Genomic DNA, 17432 nt, shown 5'->3' on the forward strand with positions numbered 1-17432 from the left:
ATATATATATATATATATATATATATATATATATATATATATATATATATATATATATATATATAGATATATATATATATATAGTAGTAGGTTGGTAGACAGCAACCACCCAGGGAAGTACTACCTTCCTGCCAGATGACTGTGAAACAGAAACCTGTAACTGTTTTGCATGATGGTAGGATTGCTGGTGTCTTTTTCTGTCTCATAAACACGCTAGATAACAGAGATATCTTGCTACTCCAACTTACACTTTGGTCACACTTCACAGACATGCACATGCATATATATATATATATATACATCTAGGTTTTTCTCCTTTTTCTACATAGCTCTTGTTCTTCTTTATTTCTTCTATTGTCCATGGGGAAGTGGAAAAGAATCTTTCCTCCGTAAGCCATGCGTGTCGTATGAGGCGACTAAAATGCCGGGAGCAATGGGCTAGTAACCCCTTCTTCTGTAGACATTTACTAAAAAAGAGAAGAAGAAAAACTTTATAAAACTGGGATGCTTGAATGTGCGTGGATGTAGTGCGGATGACAAGAAACAGATGATTGCTGATGTTATGAATGAAAAGAAGTTGGATGTCCTGGCCCTAAGCGAAACAAAGCTGAAGGGGGTAGGGGAGTTTCGGTGGGGGGAAATAAATGGGATTAAATCTGGAGTATCTGAGAGAGTTAGAGCAAAGGAAGGGGTAGCAGTAATGTTGAATGATCAGTTATGGAAGGAGAAAAGAGAATATGAATGTGTAAATGCAAGAATTATGTGGATTAAAGTAAAGGTTGGATGCGAGAAGTGGGTCATAATAAGCGTGTATGCACCTGGAGAAGAGAGGAATGCAGAGGAGAGAGAGAGATTTTGGGAGATGTTAAGTGAATGTATAGGAGCCTTTGAACCAAGTGAGAGAGTAATTGTGGTAGGGGACCTGAATGCTAAAGTAGGAGAAACTTTTAGAGGGTGTGGTAGGTAAGTTTGGGGTGCCAGGTGTAAATGATAATGGGAGCCCTTTGATTGAACTTTGTATAGAAAGGGGTTTAGTTATAGGTAATACATATTTTAAGAAAAAGAGGATAAATAAGTATACAAGATATGATGTAGGGCGAAATGACAGTAGTTTGTTGGATTATGTATTGGTAGATAAAAGACTGTTGAGTAGACAGGATGTACATGTTTATAGAGGGGCCACAGATATATCAGATCACTTTAAGATTTCGTTCGGATTTTTAACCCCGGAGGGTTAGCCACCCAGGATAACCCAAGAAAGTCAGTGCGTCATCGAGGACTGTCTAACTTATTTCCATTGGGGTCCTTAATCTTGTCCCCCAGAATGCGACCCACACCAGTCGACTAACACCCAGGTACCTATTTGCTGCTAGGTGAGCAGGACAACAGGTGTAAGGAAACGTGTCGAAATGTTTCCACCCGCCGGGAATCGAACCCGGGCCCTCCGTGTGTGAAGCGGGAGCTTTAGCCACCAGGCCACCGGGCCACACTGAGAGTAAAAGGTAGATGGGATACAAGGAGAATAGAAGCATCAGGGAAGAGAGGTGAAGGTTTATAAACTAAAAGAGGAGGCAGTTAGGGAAAGATATAAACAGCTATTGGAGGATAGATGGGCTAATGAGAGCATAGGCAATGGAGTCGAAGAGGTATGGGGTAGGTTTAAAAATGTAGTGTTAGAGTGTTCAGCAGAAGTTTGTGGTTACAGGAAAGTGGGTGCGGGAGGGAAGAGGAGCGATTGGTGGAATGATGATGTAAAGAGTAGTAAGGGAGAAAAAGTTAGCATATGAGAAGTTTTTACAAAGTAGAAGTGATGCAAGGAGGGAAGAGTATATGGAGAAAAAGAGAGAGATTAAGAGAGTGGTGAAGCAATGTAAAAAGAGCAAATGAGAGAGTGGGTGAGATGTTATCAACAAATTTTGTTGAAAATAAGAAAAAGTTTTGGAGTGAGATTAACAAGTTAAGGAAGCCTAGAGAACAAATGGATTTGTCAGTTAAAAATAGGAGAGGAGAGTTATTAAATGGAGAGTTAGAGGTATTGGGAAGATGGAGGGAATATTTTGAGGAATTGTTAAATGTTGATGAAGATAGGGAAGCTGTGATTTCGTGTATAGGGCAAGGAGGAATAACATCTTGTAGGAGTGAGGAAGAGCCAGTTGTGAGTGTGGGGGAAGTTCGTGAGGCAGTAGGTAAAATGAAAGGGGGTAAGGCAGCCGGGATTGATGGGATAAAGATAGAAATGTTAAAAGCAGGTGGGGATATAGTTTTGGAGTGGTTGGTGCAATTATTTAATAAATGTATGGAAGAGGGTAAGGTACCTAGGGATTGGCAGAGAGCATGCATAGTTCCTTTGTATAAAGGCAAAGGGGACAAAAGAGAGTGCAAAAATTATAGGGGGATAAGTCTGTTGAGTATACCTGGTAAAGTGTATGGTAGAGTTATTATTGAAAGAATTAAAAGTAAGACGGAGAATAGGATAGCAGAAGAACAAGGAGGCTTTAGGAAAGGTAGGGGGTGTGTGGACCAGGTGTTTACAGTGAAACATATAAGTGAACAGTATTTAGATAAGGCTAAAGAGGTCTTTGTGGCATTTATGGATTTGGAAAAGGCGTATGACAGGGTGGATAGGGGGGCAATGTGGCAGATGTTGCAGGTGTATGGTGTAGGAGGTAGGTTACTGAAAGCAGTGAAGAGTTTTTACGAGGATAGTGAGGCTCAAGTTAGAGTATGTAGGAAAGAGGGAAATTATTTCCCAGTAAAAGTAGGCCTTAGACAGGGATGTGTGATGTCACCGTGGTTGTTTAATATATTTATAGATGGGGTTGTAAGAGAAGTAAATGCGAGGGTCTTGACAAGAGGCGTGGAGTTAAAAGATAAGGAATCACACAAAGTGGGAGTTGTCACAGTTGCTCTTTGCTGATGACACTGTGCTCTTGGGAGATTCTGAAGAGAAGTTGCAGAGATTGGTGGATGAATTTGGTAGGGTGTGCAAAAGAAGAAAATTAAAAGTGAATACAGGAAAGAGTAAGGTTATGAGGATAACAAAAATATTAGGCGAGGAAAGATTGGATATCAGATTGGAGGGAGAGAGTATGGAGGAGGTGAATGTATTCAGATATTTGGGAATGGACGTGTCAGCGGATGGGTCTATGAAGGATGAGGTGAATCATGGAATTAATGAGGGGAAAAGGGTGAGTGGTGCACTTAGGAGTCTGTGGAGACAAAGAACTTTGTCCTTGGAGGCAAAGAGGGGAATGTATGAGAGTATAGTTTTACCAACACTCTTATATGGGTGTGAAGCATGGGTGATGAATGTTGCAGCGAGGAGAAGGCTGGAGGCAGTGGAGATGTCATGTCTGAGGGCAATGTGTGGTGTGAATATAATGCAGAGAATTCGTAGTTTGGAAGTTAGGAGGAGGTGCGGGATTACCAAAACTGTTGTCCAGAGGGCTGAGGAAGGGTTGTTGAGGTGGTTCGGACATGTAGAGAGAATGGAGCGAAACAGAATGACTTCAAGAGTGTATCAGTCTGTAGTGGAAGGAAGGCGGGGTAGGGGTCGGCCTAGGAAAGGTTGGAGGGAGGGGGTAAAGGAGGTTTTGTGTGCGAGGGGCTTGGTCTTTCAGCAGGCGTGCGTGAGCGTGTTTGATAGGAGTGAATGGAGACGAATGGTTTTTAATAGTTGACGTGCTGTTGGAGTGTGAGCAAAGTAACATTTATGAAGGGGTTCAGGGAAACCGGCAGGCCGGACTTGAGTCCTGGAGATGGGAAGTACAGTGCCTGCACTCTGAAGGACGGGTGTTAATGTTGCAGTTTAAAAACTGTAGTGTAAAGCACCCTTCTGGCAAGACAGTGATGGAGTGAATGATGGTGAAAGTTTTTCTTTTTCGGGCCACCCTGCCTTGGTGGGAATCGGTCAGTGTGATAATAAATAAAAAAATATATATATATTCTCTATGATAATATCCTCATTAACTCCTTCCCACATCACACTGTGAAGCAATTCAATAAGGGAGTTAATTTACAAATATTAACTTCAGCCTTGCTGGAATGAAAAATTTGAAGCTGCAATAGCCGAACCCAGAATGCTTGACGACGTCTATTGAAGATAGACGTCTTCGAAGATAGACATCTATCGATAGATCTATTCGCTTCGTTTATGTAACCCATCCTGTGTGTTCCATGGCAGGGAAATATGGGTAGATTTTTTTCCTACTTTGTTATTTTTAGTGTACGGAATAGTCGCTGTTACACCGGTGGAGAAGTTGTCACTCCTGACCTGTCCCCTCACTCCTGACCTATCCCCTCACTCCTGACCTGTCCCCTCACTCCTGACCTGTCCCCTCACTCCTGACCTGTCCCCTCACTCCTGACCTGTCCCCTCACTCCTGACCTGTCCCCTCACTCCTAGCTCCAGGTTTACTAATGAGGTTGTACCTGGCTGCGCTACTTGAGGTGAGAAAGCAGTGGTGGCAGCAAAAACAAGTCACCTCCGCGGGACACAGCTTAACAACCTTCATTACACATTTTTATTGGCGTTTAGCCCAAATGGAGAGGTCGTAGCCCTTGTAGTTTCCACGCAGGTTATTCCACGTTGTTCTGTTTGACACGGCGATAAAAGTTAATCTTCTGGCCGTTCCGTGTGCCTTGGCGATACTGGACGGTGTGGTGATAGCTGCTGCTCCTCCTCCTCCTCCGTCACTACACTGTGCTCTTGGCGTCACAAAACGATCGTGGCGTTAGAAAAATACTGCAATATCGTTTAGCAACAAACAGAACAGTGCACGAACTCGCGCAGCATCTGTGTACCTCTGAGTTTGACAAAGAGGATGTTGATCTCCAGCTCTTGGAACCACTTCTTACCTTGTGACTGTCGGAAAAATTAAGCATCTTGCGATCCTTTATTGACAACGTTTCGTCCACACAGTGGGCTTTATCAGGTCACATACAGATCTACGTGGGTAAAGAGTACAAGAATATATATAATGTGGAGAGTCAGGTCGAGAATGTTGGGTAGGTTGTATTGGAGACTAACCTGCAGGCCCTATGAACTCACCTAGTTGTGGATGCAGGGGTCGAGTCACAGCTCCTGGCCCCGCCTCTTCATTGGTCGCTACTGGGCCACTCTTCCTGCTCCATGAGATTTATCATACTTCTTCTTAAGGATATGTATGGATCCTGCCTCCACTACATCACTTCCCAGACTATTCCACTTCCTGACAATTCTGTGACTGAAGAAATACTTCCTAATATCCTTGTGATTCATCTGAGTCTTCAACTTCCCCTTGTTGCTGTGTTCCATCTCTGGAACCTCCTGTCTGTCCACACTGTCAATTCCTCTCAGTATTTTATATGTCGTTATCATATCCCCCCTATCTCCTCCGTCCTCCAGTGTCATCAGGTCGATTTCCCTTAACCTCTCCTCGTAGGACATGCCCCTTGTGTGTATGTGTGTGTGTATACTCACCTAGTTGTGGATGCAGGGGTCGATTCACAGCTCCTGGCCCCGCCAAAGTGTGTGTGTGTGTGTGTGTGTGTGTGTGTGTGTGTGTGTGTGTGTGTGTGTGTGTGTGTGTGTGTGTGTGTGTGTGTGTGTGTGTGTGTGTGCGCGCGCGCATTTATCTTTCGAGTGCGTGTGAACGACTCCACAAAGTCTTCTCTCCATCACAGGACTATGTAAAACACACCGCCTAATCCCTCACAGCTGCAGAAACAACGTCATTTACACAGGCAAAACGACCGCAATTAACTACCGCTCGTCGATGTTTACAGTGGCTCTAAAAATGACCAACGGGAGCTCTAAAAAAACGAGCAACAAGCCGGTATCCTTGCTGCAGGCCTCACGTCGCATGACCTGAGAGTGGAACGGGAGGACCAGAGAACGTCAAGAGGCGCCCGAGTTTCCGTGTCTCCTAATATCACGTTTATTTTTACCCTATAATCTACCTAGTTCCTAATTACTATCGCATTTGCTTTGTCTGCTTTCGTAAGGTGAAGTCCAGGATCTTCCCTTAATTCATGGTATAATTTAAACCTTTGAGGACAACTGGTGTTTGTAGAAGTCTGAGCAAAGTTCAGACCTCTACAGACCTCAACACAATTATCCTGAAAGATTTGTTAAGTTATACCATGATTTAAGGAAAGATCCCGGACTTCACCTTACGAAAGCAAAGCAAATGCGATAGTAATTAGGGACAAGGTAGATTATAGGGGAAAAATAATATATTATTATTAGACAGGGGAAATGACGTGCCCCTCAAGACGCATTTACCTATACCATGCTACTGATAAGCTCTTAATCCAAGGAACAGGAGCTACCCTTCTCCGCCTCTGATCAAACCTGATTATCTCCAATTCTCCTGCTGCTATAGGAACCTTAATGGTTTGGCGTTTACTCAAAATAATAATGGGGAAAAGTGGGTTAGAATCCTTCAGCCGTAAGCCCCTTCTCCTGTATACATTACTAAATGTAAAAAGGAAAATGAAAGTTTTTCTTTTCAGGTCACCCTGCCTCGGTGGGAGACGGCCGGTGCGTTAAAAATAATAAATATAATAACAAAATAATTAATATATTAAAGCAAAAATAATAATGAGGCTGCTGCTATCACCAAGCCACTTAGCCAAGCCATCACCAAGCCACTCAGCAAAGCCACTTAGCCAAGCCATCACCGAGCCAAGAGAGTGCTGCAGGAGGTAATGTAGAACGCGATTGTTTGGAGGGTTACTTACTCGCACTGGCCTGGCACCTTGCAGGTGCCGTGCTCCGGGTGGCATCCTTGCTTGCAGATAGCTGTAGGAAGAGAAGTCAGCTGTTACTGAGGATTTGTAAACACAAACATTCATCTATGAACCACATCACAGGCATAGTTATGGGGTATAGGTGTGATATATAATGATGATATGAGAACAATGTCAACAGTGAGAGGATGAGCACCAAAGAAAGTGGATAGGTGATTGAGGCCTTCAGTGTTATATGTTAGACCGATTCTTTTTATACAATATAGGATAAATTAGCAGTGTTCAGCTAAACTATTCTATACGATAGTTACACAGGACATTCAGTGTGTGTTGCTATCCAATTCCATACGATAGTTGTGTAGAACACCCTGAGTGTGCTGCTACCTAATTCCATACAACATTTAGGCCAGAGCTATGTTTCCCTGTCGTGTTCCACCACCCAGGATAGTTTTTTTTTTTAAATCAAGTGATGGAATATGTCAGTCTAAGCTGAGGGATATCAGTGTATAAATGCGGGTACCGTGAAGCATTCCAGCAAAGGGTTTAACAGCCACAAGAGCAGTGGGTGGGTGAAGAGATAGAGTGGACAAGCCGGTGGGTGGGTGGGTGAAAGGGATAGGGTGGGCAAGCAAGCCGGTGGGTGGGGTGAGAGTACAGGTTAGGGCGGCTGGCCACATTGTAAAGAGCATTGATAGACCCATACATCAGAGAATATAATTGGCAGATATACAACCGGGGTTTAATGAGCAAGAATATTAATTAGACGTTAGTACATCACCCTGAATCATGGCCCTTCACCTGAGAGGGCCCAGATAGGGCCGTCAGGGGATGTTTGAGGGTAAATGTGTGTGTGTGTGTGTGTGTGTGTGTGTGTGTGTGTGTGTGTGTGTGTGTGTGTGTGTGTGTGTTCACCTATTTGTGATTGAAGGGGTCGAGTCTTAGCGCCTGGTGTGTGTGTGTGTGTGTATGACGCATGGAAGGAGATGTTACAATGATGTGTATAATGACGTAGTTGTAGGTACAGTAGCAGAGCTGTGCTCCTGGTGTCCCGTCATCGATCTCTGGTCATAATTTTTTTTAATTTCCAGCGCTTGCAGCACTTGCCGTATTTTCGGCATATAAGGCGCACGACAGAAGTACCATAACGGTAAATCAGTAATCATGTATGTATGTATGTGTGTGTGTGTGTGTGTGTGTGTGTGTGTGTGTGTGTGTGTGTGTGTGTGTGTGTGTGTGTAGAACCTGACAGTCTAACCGCTCTTCAGCACACTTCGCTAAACGAATGAGGGTTTAGAAAAAACAATCGCATGATACTGGATATTAGAGAGTGTGGAACGTCCCAAAATGGACGTCTCTCATCCAGTCATCTCCAAACTGGGAGACTAGCCGCTTGTAAGTGTCAACTTCAACTTCGTCTTGCAGTACTCTGCAGGAAACAATTTCAATTAACCCGACGTCTCGGGCCAGAGGCTTAAAATTACAGACGGATTATTAACCCTGACTGTTCTGCCCAGAGCGGTTCACTAAATGTCTGGAAGTTATTTTCGCATACATTTAGGCTGGCTAGGATTTATCTGTGTTCATTAGCATAGTTATAAGCGGCAGAAAGTTGGGAGGGATGTGAGTGGGACAGCGGGAAGGGGGGGGGGGTAGAAGAGGCACTGGTCTATGTACAAGACTTGCAATAAGACATCAGACAACTTCCAAAAGTCAGGATTAATTTTTATCAAAATTTCCCTGGGAAATTTCTTCCCTGCCTCCTTTTTTTCCCTGCCTGTGTTTACCTGTGACACAACGACCTGACATATTTTATGTCGCTCGGAGAATGTAACTCTCTCTCTAAGGGCTGATGGCCCATTCGTATACTAATGGGGAACGAGTAGTTGTTGGAGTGGAGAGAATTAATGGAGAATTTAGGAGTGCGAATACGCCCAGCACCCCACTCACCTCTACCCCCACTCACTCGTACCCCCCACCCACAACTATCCCCACTCACCACTGCCCCCACTCACCACTACCCCCACTCACCCGTACCTCCACTCATCCCTACCCCCACTCACCCCTTCCCCACCCACCCCAACGCCCACTCACAAGCACTTAAGCACTACCGAATAATCTCAAGAATTAGCAGAGCATAGATTCACCCTCCCTCTCTTCCTTCTCCCCTCCCTCCCTCCCTCCCTCTGCCTGCCCTCTGCGTTATGGTTCACCTCCTCCGTGTGTATATAAAGATGTTTTATTTGTGTCGTCAGGGCCAGGAAGAGGAGGAGGAGGAAGAGGGCGGGAAGGGCAGAGGGAAGAAGGAAGAGGAAGATTAGGGAAGAGAAGGATGGAGTGGAGGAGTTGAAGAGGAGGAAAAGGATGGAGAAAAAGGACGATTTTATTAAAAAAATAACGCGCTAAACATTAAAGAAAATGATAAATTGGATAACTACAACCTAATCTAACAAGAGATGGTAAGCCAAAAATAGTGAACCAAAGATGCTGAACCAAAGATGGTTCTCTTCAAGTTTCTTGTTCTCTCCGTGCTGCAACATCACCGTATACTGACGGCCACCTTCAAGACAAGAGATATCACAAAACTGCACAACGTCCAGTGAACCTTCACTGGCCGTATATGTTCGGTCAAGCATCTGAAGTTACTGGGAAGGATTAGAGTCCCTTGAACTGCACTCCTCGGAACGTAGGCGAGAAAGATGCATCATAATCTACACCTGGGAGATACTGGAGGGATTGGTGCCAAACCAACACACTGAAATTACTACTTGTGACAGCAAGAGAAATGGCAGACTGTGTAATGCATCAAAAATGAACAATAATAATCTATTTCTACAAGTACATGATACAACTTATACAGACCATAGTAGATGAACCACAGGAGCAGTGATCACCTCCCTTACCCCTGTGTGTAGCACCACCCCGCCCCCTGAGTGCAGCACCTCCCCGCCCCCTGGGGAAGGGAGGACGGAGATCTTAATGGAATAATTCCAGGTGTCTATTATTTACCACGTCAACTGATGTGTGGCGCGAGGCAGCTGATAGATTCCTTCTTGGCTCTATCTATTATAATGGAGCAGGTAGACAATAGGCACTAGCTGGCCCCCTGTGGTGCCACCAGCAACCACGGTGAAGGGGGAAGAGGAACACAGGGAGGGGGAGAGAGGGAGGGGATGAACAAAATAGATTACACATAATTTGTTAAGGTTTCTATCTCACCCCCTTTCTCCCCTCCCCCTTATCTTCATTTCTGCTTTCCCTTTGCTTCTCCCCATCTTATCTTCACCCCACCTTCATTCCTTCCTTTCCCTTTTTTTCTTCACTTTCCGTCTCTCCCCCTAAGAGTGTTCCCCCTCCTTCCGTGTTTCCAGGTTAGCTTAGGTAAGGTCTGTCAGGAAACAGGACAAGTGTTCCCTGACGCGGGTCAGTAACATGATGACCCGCAGCTGGAGCTTTTGGTCGTCTGACCGAGGCCTTCCATTGGTTTACCGGTTCACCCCTTTAAAAATTAGGATTAGGATTCGTTGTTCCAGTTTATCCAGACTAGCGACGGATAAAGACTTTTGCAACACGAAGTGTAAGACGAGATTAGAGTCTTCAGAGACAAGAGTCTTCAGAAACACTTCTTTAGCCTTCGTGGTGCAAGCTGGATGTGGAAAACAGCGGAGGCACATTTGATACATAGATTCAAGAGAAGGTATGATAAGGTGAAATAGTTCAGAAACCAGCTGAAGAAGCGGGGTCAGGAGCCGAGAATCTTAATTCCAGGAACACAGATTGGTGAATACAACTAGATAAACACGCGCACACACAGAGTTGTCAAGAAGTGGAACACTCTGGAGAGTGATGTAGTGGAGGCAGGATCCATACATAGCTTTAAGAAGAGATACGATAAAGCTCATGGAGCAGCGAGAGAGTGGACCTAGTATCGACTACCGAAGAGGCAGGGCCAGGAGCTATGAATCAACCCCTGCAACCACAAACAGGTAAGTACACACACACACACACACACACACACACACACACACACACACAAACACTGTAGCCACCCCTCAACACTCAGTAGCTAACTCGGTCTGCCGGTATTTTACTTCAGAAACTCATAGCGAGGTCAGCTTTCCTTTGCACTTGTGGTGTTCAGCCTGGCTAGGTCTTACTCCGCCTGTCCACTGTCGGTAGAGGTCAGATGTTGTGCCACCTATGAACGGTCTGTAGCTGCCTGGCCTGAAGGGTCGCGAAACCAGTTTCCAGCACTTTTCGGGTAATCTGAAATGTAAGACACACACACTTCATTTCCAGTAACACCTGGATCTTCACGAAGACACCACCACCAGTGCTGTCATCAAGACAACATCTCGATCTTCGTGAGGATAACATCCAGGTCTTCGTCAAGATGAGGCGAGGATTATCTTTACACAGCCTCCCGCCCCATTGTCTTCCTGCTGACGTTACCTGTATTGTAATAACTTCAAGATCATTGTCTTCCCTCTTAAGACGTTACAAAACAACCCATTCAGTCAAGGTAAAGCACTATAAACAACGGAGATCGTCGTTGTTACTCCCCTTAAGGCAGGCTTGCCTCTGGAACAAGCTAAGCTGACAACATGGGAGTGTACTTACCCACACAACAGATTTCCATGCATTATCTGTTTGCTAAAATGCGTTAAACTGACGCCACGCATGTGTGGGCGTGGGAGGTTGGCGAGGGTTGTTGTGGGTTGGTGGTGGTGGTGGTGTTGTACTATGGTTATAATACTGGTTTATTTAATACTCACACCTCTTTCCACACTATATCCACTTCTTACAAACACGTCCTACACATTGCCATGTTCACGTCTCACCCGTTTTACACTTTCCCTTCGCCACTGGTTGGCTGGTGGGCAGGGAGGGTGGAGAGGAAAGGTGGGTGGATCAAAAGTGCTGGTTACCCCTGTCCATCCACATTTTTCCACTTATAAACTTCTGCCAGTTCCTCACCCTTCCACTCGTACTTTCGTCCCATTTCCCCACCTTTCACCCTTAACACAATCCGCCATTAACACCCTCTCTTCCAGGACCTCAGTGGAAATAAGTAACTCTGTAACTTTTCTGGGGTTATCCTGGGTAATTTACACATATGTTACTATGTGCGATAATCGTACTTATGTGAACCTGTACCTAAACAAACTCAATAATTCTCTCTCTCCTCGCCTGCCATCCCTGCCACTACATTATCTCGCCACCTTCCTCTTAAGTTCTTAACTCTCAAGTGCTGCCATCCCCTCCACCTTCAGATTACATAACTGCCAGAAATACCCTCGTATGTATGTTGGTTAATGGAGTTCAAGGCCTATAGAATACATGAGGGTCTTAAGGCTGCAGGCAACCTGTTCACCACCGCTCTAAACCCTAAAATAAACTCTCAGCATATATACACTGGCAGATATACATCTCTCGGTGAATATATTCACCCTTTACTGGAGGTACTGAGGCACTCTACCGCCCGTCACAAGAAAGTGCAATATTATAACCCCCTCCCCCCAAAAAAAAGGCTCTTGGAGTCAGGAGAGAGGGCCTAGTAGCGAGCAGCGAAGAGGCGAGGACAGGAGCTGTAAATCGACCCCTGCAACCACATATAGGTTAGTACAGACACACACAGACACACACACAGTCAAGTGGTGACAGAAAATATATCACACATAATGACGCTTCTCTCACCTCCTCAGCGCTGAGAGCTTCTCATCATCTCTATATATATAAAGCTGAGAAATAAACAAGAAAAAATAGGAAACACACCTCAGCAGCACATGATGGAGTCTGACGTAAATATTGCTGAGAGTTACAGGTCAGTGGCACTTAACAACAATATGATGTATATAAATCCTCCTGATGCTCTTACAATGCTGCAACAACAGTGAAAAAGATATATGAAAGTGGAAACGAAAATAAAATGGGATTCTATTGGAAAGGGAACAAGTGAAAGGACTTTTCTCACGCCTGTGAGATTAAATGAGTGAGTGGAGGCAGTGGCGCGTCTGAGACAGTCTCTTGGACCCCTGTGACGTTTCTAGTTGAACCACATTTCACAGTCCCGGTCCATTATTCTTCTTGGTGCCAACACCTCATACCCCAGTGCCACCCGCCCAGTGCCGCCTAGTCCCGCTGGGTGCATGATGTTTGTAGGATTGTATGGCCCAGTGGTTAGAGCGTCGTGAACTTTGGCTTCCCACAAGGCGGGCCAAAGTAGCACGGGATCGATCCCCGGTCAATGCTGCAGTCTGAGAGATAATGTTAAAGAAAGAGTTAGAGAAAGGCTTTAGCAAGCTCCCCACCCAACGCCTTAATGTAAATTTCCTTGCTTTCACCTGTCTTAATATAGGCAGGTAGCGAGCAAGGCATCCTCACAGCCTCCATCATCCCCCACTCCTAAACACAGCCTTGCAACCGGCAGTGCAGCAGCGAGCGGAATACGAAAAATAGCAGTGCTGGGGCAGGTAGAACCTCCGGGCAGGTGGGAGCAGCTGAATACAGGTTAATTACAGTGGCCACCTCACCTGTACTCAGCCTAACACCAATCTTTAACCCGCGGTGTGAATACATTGACCGAGATGCAGCAGCAACAGCAGCAGCAGAAACAGCAGCAGCAGCGATAGCAGCAGCAGTAACTAGCGCAGTAATGTCATAAATAATACTGCAGTAGTAATTTTGGTGGCTGGAGGGAGAGGCTAGCCGCTTGCCGGAAACGGTGCCTGTACCACCTGGGAGGATGCTGGAACCACCTGAGATGCTGCTGGTACCATCTTGAGCTATTCCAGATCATGGCTAAGGTACGGAACACCTATTAATTCTAAAAAATTGAATGCCTTAATTAATACTGCTTCTCCACCACTTAAAACTGTCTACGGTTTTTCCAGTGGGCAACGGTAAACAATATGATGTTCAATGAGGACAAATTCCAACTACTCCGTTATGGAAAACTGGAGGAGATAATAACTAGAACAGAGTATACTACTGACTCCGGCCATACAATAGAGCGGAAAAATAATGTAAGGGACCTGGGAGTAGTAATGTCTGAGGATCTCACTTTCAAGGATCACAACAGTGCCACGATCGCACGTGCAAAGAAAATGATAGGATGGATAATGAGAACTTTCAAAACGAGAGATGCCAAGCCCATGATGATCCTTTTCAAATCACTTGTTTTCTCTAGGCTGGAATACTGCTGTACATTAACATCTCCATTCAAAGCAGGTGAAATCGCAGATCTAGAGAGTGTACAGAGATCCTTTACTGCACGTATAAGTTCTTAACTACTGGGAACGCTTGGAAGCACTTGACTTGTACTCGTTGGAACGCAGGAGGGAGAGATATATCATAATCTACACTTGGAAAATCTTGGAAGGAATGGTCCCAAATCTGCACACAGAAATCACTCCCTACGAAAGTAAAAGACTGGGCAGGCGATGCAAAATGCCCCCAATAAAAAGTAGGGGCGCCATTGGTACACTAAGAGAAAACACCATAAGTGTCCGGGGCCCAAAACTGTTCAACAGCCTCCCATCAAGCATTAGGGGAATTGCCAATAAACCCCTGGCTGCCTTCAAGAGAGAGCTGGACAGATACCTAAAGTCAGTGCCGGATCAGCCGGGCTGTGGCTCGTACGTTGGACTGCGTGCGGCCAGCAGTAAGAGCCTAGTTGATCAGGCCCTGATCCATCGGGAGGCCTGGTCATGGACCGGGCCGCGGGGGCGTTGATCCACGGAATAACCTCCAGGTAACGGTACCAAAGTCAATTTTGTATTAGACTAAGGACATCCAGGTGTTGTACATGTGTCTTATTCATCAGTTTGTCGCTACTGTGGTAAGTAAGTAAGTAAATTTATTCAGGTATACACAAATACAGTTACATAGAATTATCATACATAGCAGCATATGTGTAGAGAACCTGGGATAACCCAAAAAAGTCAGACAGAGTGACTTATTTCCATTGGGGTCCTTTTACCTTATTATTATAATATAAAGGTTATAATATTTTCTTATTATTCTACAATGAAGATAACATCTTATTATCGTACTAAAAAGACTATCTACTACACGAGGGTCATTACGACTATCTACAATACGAGGGTCATTACTAGGAATAAGGTAAAATTTACACGTATTTTAGCTAAAAAATAGAAAATCATTCCCCTCCCTTTCTGTAGCTACATTCATCAGACACTTTTTGGCAGTCTTTTTGAACTGGTTCATGCTATGACTGGCTTTGACATGTGCGGGTAGTCTGTTCCATTCCTTTATTGCTGTACAATAAAAGGTGTTTGACGCCTGGCCACTGACTGTGGGTACTACAAAGTTGTGCTCTCTCCCCCTAGTACTATGATTGCTTTGGTTCCCAACCTTGACAAAATTGACAGCAAGATATTCTGGACACTGTTCGTGAGCAATTTTATAAACATGATTTAGCTTCAGTTGTTTTACTCTGTCTTCAACATTCAGCATATCCAACTGCTGTAATTCATCCTGGCCTACATGTTCTCTTGGTCCCAGCCCCAGGATGAATCTTACGATTTTGTTCTGGGTGATTTGCAGTCTATCTTTCAGTTTTTTTGTCAAGGCAGAGTACCATGAAGAGCAAGCGTAATCCATATGGCATTGTATAAGGGCTAGACATAGGGTCCTGCGAGCCTCAGTAGGTAGACACTGTGCTTGTCTATACAGGAACTTCAGTTTGGCATTCGCTTTCTTTACTACACTGTTCCCTATCAATTCTCCTGACATGCATGGGTCAAAAGGGGATTCCCAGATATTTTACTGATGAAACCAAAGTGATGGACTCCCCATTACACTGAACATTAAAATTATTTACCCTTCTCAGTTTATGTTTCGTTCCAAAGAGAATGGCTTCAGTTTTCCCTAGGTGTAATGATAGTTTGTTGTCTACTAACCATTTGCTGCAGGACTCCAGTTCCAGTGTTAAAACATTAGCAATATCTTGTGGGTCTTTACCTGTCACTAACAGAGCACTGTCATCTGCATACAGTAGGAGTTTGCACTTGACACTGATAGGCATATCATTGACATAACATAAGAATAGTAAGGGACCCAGAATACTACCTTGGGGAACTCCACATGTTATCGGCAGGGGTTCTGATTCCGTTTTGTTGATTTTGACTATTTGTCTCCTGTTGCTAAGGTAGGACTTAAACCAGTCTACAGAACCTATACCGATAGCTTGAAGTTTCTTACATAATATATTGTGGTTGACAGTATCGAAGGCCTTTTGCAGGTCTAAGGTTACCATACCTATGAGGTTCCCTTTTGACATTTCAGTTCTCAGGTAATCCATCAGATTAATAAGGGAGGTATCGGTTGAGTAGGATCTTCTAAAGCCCGATTGATAGCTATGGAGAATGTTGTTGTCATTAAGGTACTTAACTACTTGAGAATACACCGCCCTCTCCAGAATTTTAGATATTATACTGAGTATACTAACAGGTCTATAGTTGCTTACATCAGACCTATTATTTTTCTTGAAGATAGGAGTAACTCTGGCCTCCTTGAACCCCTCCGGTACGGTATTAGTGGTGATTGATAGATTTATTATGTGAGCAATAGGGATTGACAGTTCAGAAGCACCATCTTTTAGGAACTTAGACGGGATGTTATCAGGGCCTGTGCTCTTAGTTGGGTTTAACCTGCTTAGTTCTTTTTGAATGAAGTCATGAGATACACTTACTAGTTGACAACTGTTTGGGGGTTACCCCTTTATTGGTATAGTATGTTTGAAACTTATCAGAGTCTGTGTTAAAGGTATTTGATGCAGCTGGTAGTTTACTTACTAGTGTTGATGCAACAGATGTGTAGTAGGAATTAAAGCAATTTGCCACCTTAGATGTTTCGTGGCATACCTCATTATCGATAGTCCATTATTATTATTATGATCTTTTAAGACAAGTGGAAGATGTAAATCCAGATGTTCTCCTGTGAACCCTTTGTCCCGTTGGGTTCGGAAACGTGGATTGGGTAAAGGATACTCACATAGGCAATTATGGAGTATAATTAAAACGGAATATATGGGAAGCGCCCAGCCTGACCTGCCTCTCTGCTCCCCATCTTTACGACTGCCTCACCAGATGGTTCCTAGGGGTGAGCGGCGTTCAAAACATGCTAAGGTCAGCTGTAACAGTGAATAAGTGATTAACACAGACGGTTGGTAGTGAGTCACTACTGACACTGGTAACTGGTTACTGGTACTACTGAGACCTTTTTGGGGGGCTTGTTCATAGGCCTTTTGTGTATCCATATGCTCTTGCGCTACCATCCACAGGATGGATATAGGGTGCACAATAAACTAACCACTACTGTCCACAGGATGGATATGGGGTGCACAGTAAACTAACCACTTCCTCACACACTGATAAGTCACACCTACAATAAATGATTATAAAACTCAGGATTAATCCTAAATATCCTAAGCTGTGAGTACACCTAAGGTTGAGGTCAGAGCCTGCAATACACCACACGTTACACAGAGGAGCAGGATTCCCAGTGAACAGAAACCTCCAGAGCTTTTGACCCTTCCTCTCAATTAACCGAGACTCTTGTTATGTCCTGTACACCACCACTGCCAGGCAGGAGAGGATGGGAAAGGTAAGGGGGAAGGTAAGGAATAGGGGGCATGTTAGGGGAGGATGGGAGGGCAAAGAGTTGTTGTGATCACGTGA

The 17432-nt window shown here is 44.5% G+C and overlaps 1 protein-coding gene across 4 annotated transcripts in view; it reads right to left on the minus strand.

The window, feature by feature from the left end:
• Nucleotides 1-17432, minus strand: part of Ser (protein serrate) — a 358811-nt gene that overhangs the window by 94675 nt on the left and 246704 nt on the right. For all 4 annotated transcript variants that reach the window (XM_070089146.1, XM_070089145.1, XM_070089144.1 and 1 more), the window contains one exon: nucleotides 6724-6784. In XM_070089146.1, the coding sequence (XP_069945247.1) occupies nucleotides 6724-6784 (61 nt within the window). The remainder of the gene's footprint in view (nucleotides 1-6723; nucleotides 6785-17432) is intronic.

This window comes from Cherax quadricarinatus, chromosome 27 (assembly GCF_038502225.1).
Source record: "Cherax quadricarinatus isolate ZL_2023a chromosome 27, ASM3850222v1, whole genome shotgun sequence".
In the NCBI taxonomy this organism is placed as follows: Eukaryota; Metazoa; Arthropoda; class Malacostraca; order Decapoda; family Parastacidae; genus Cherax; species Cherax quadricarinatus.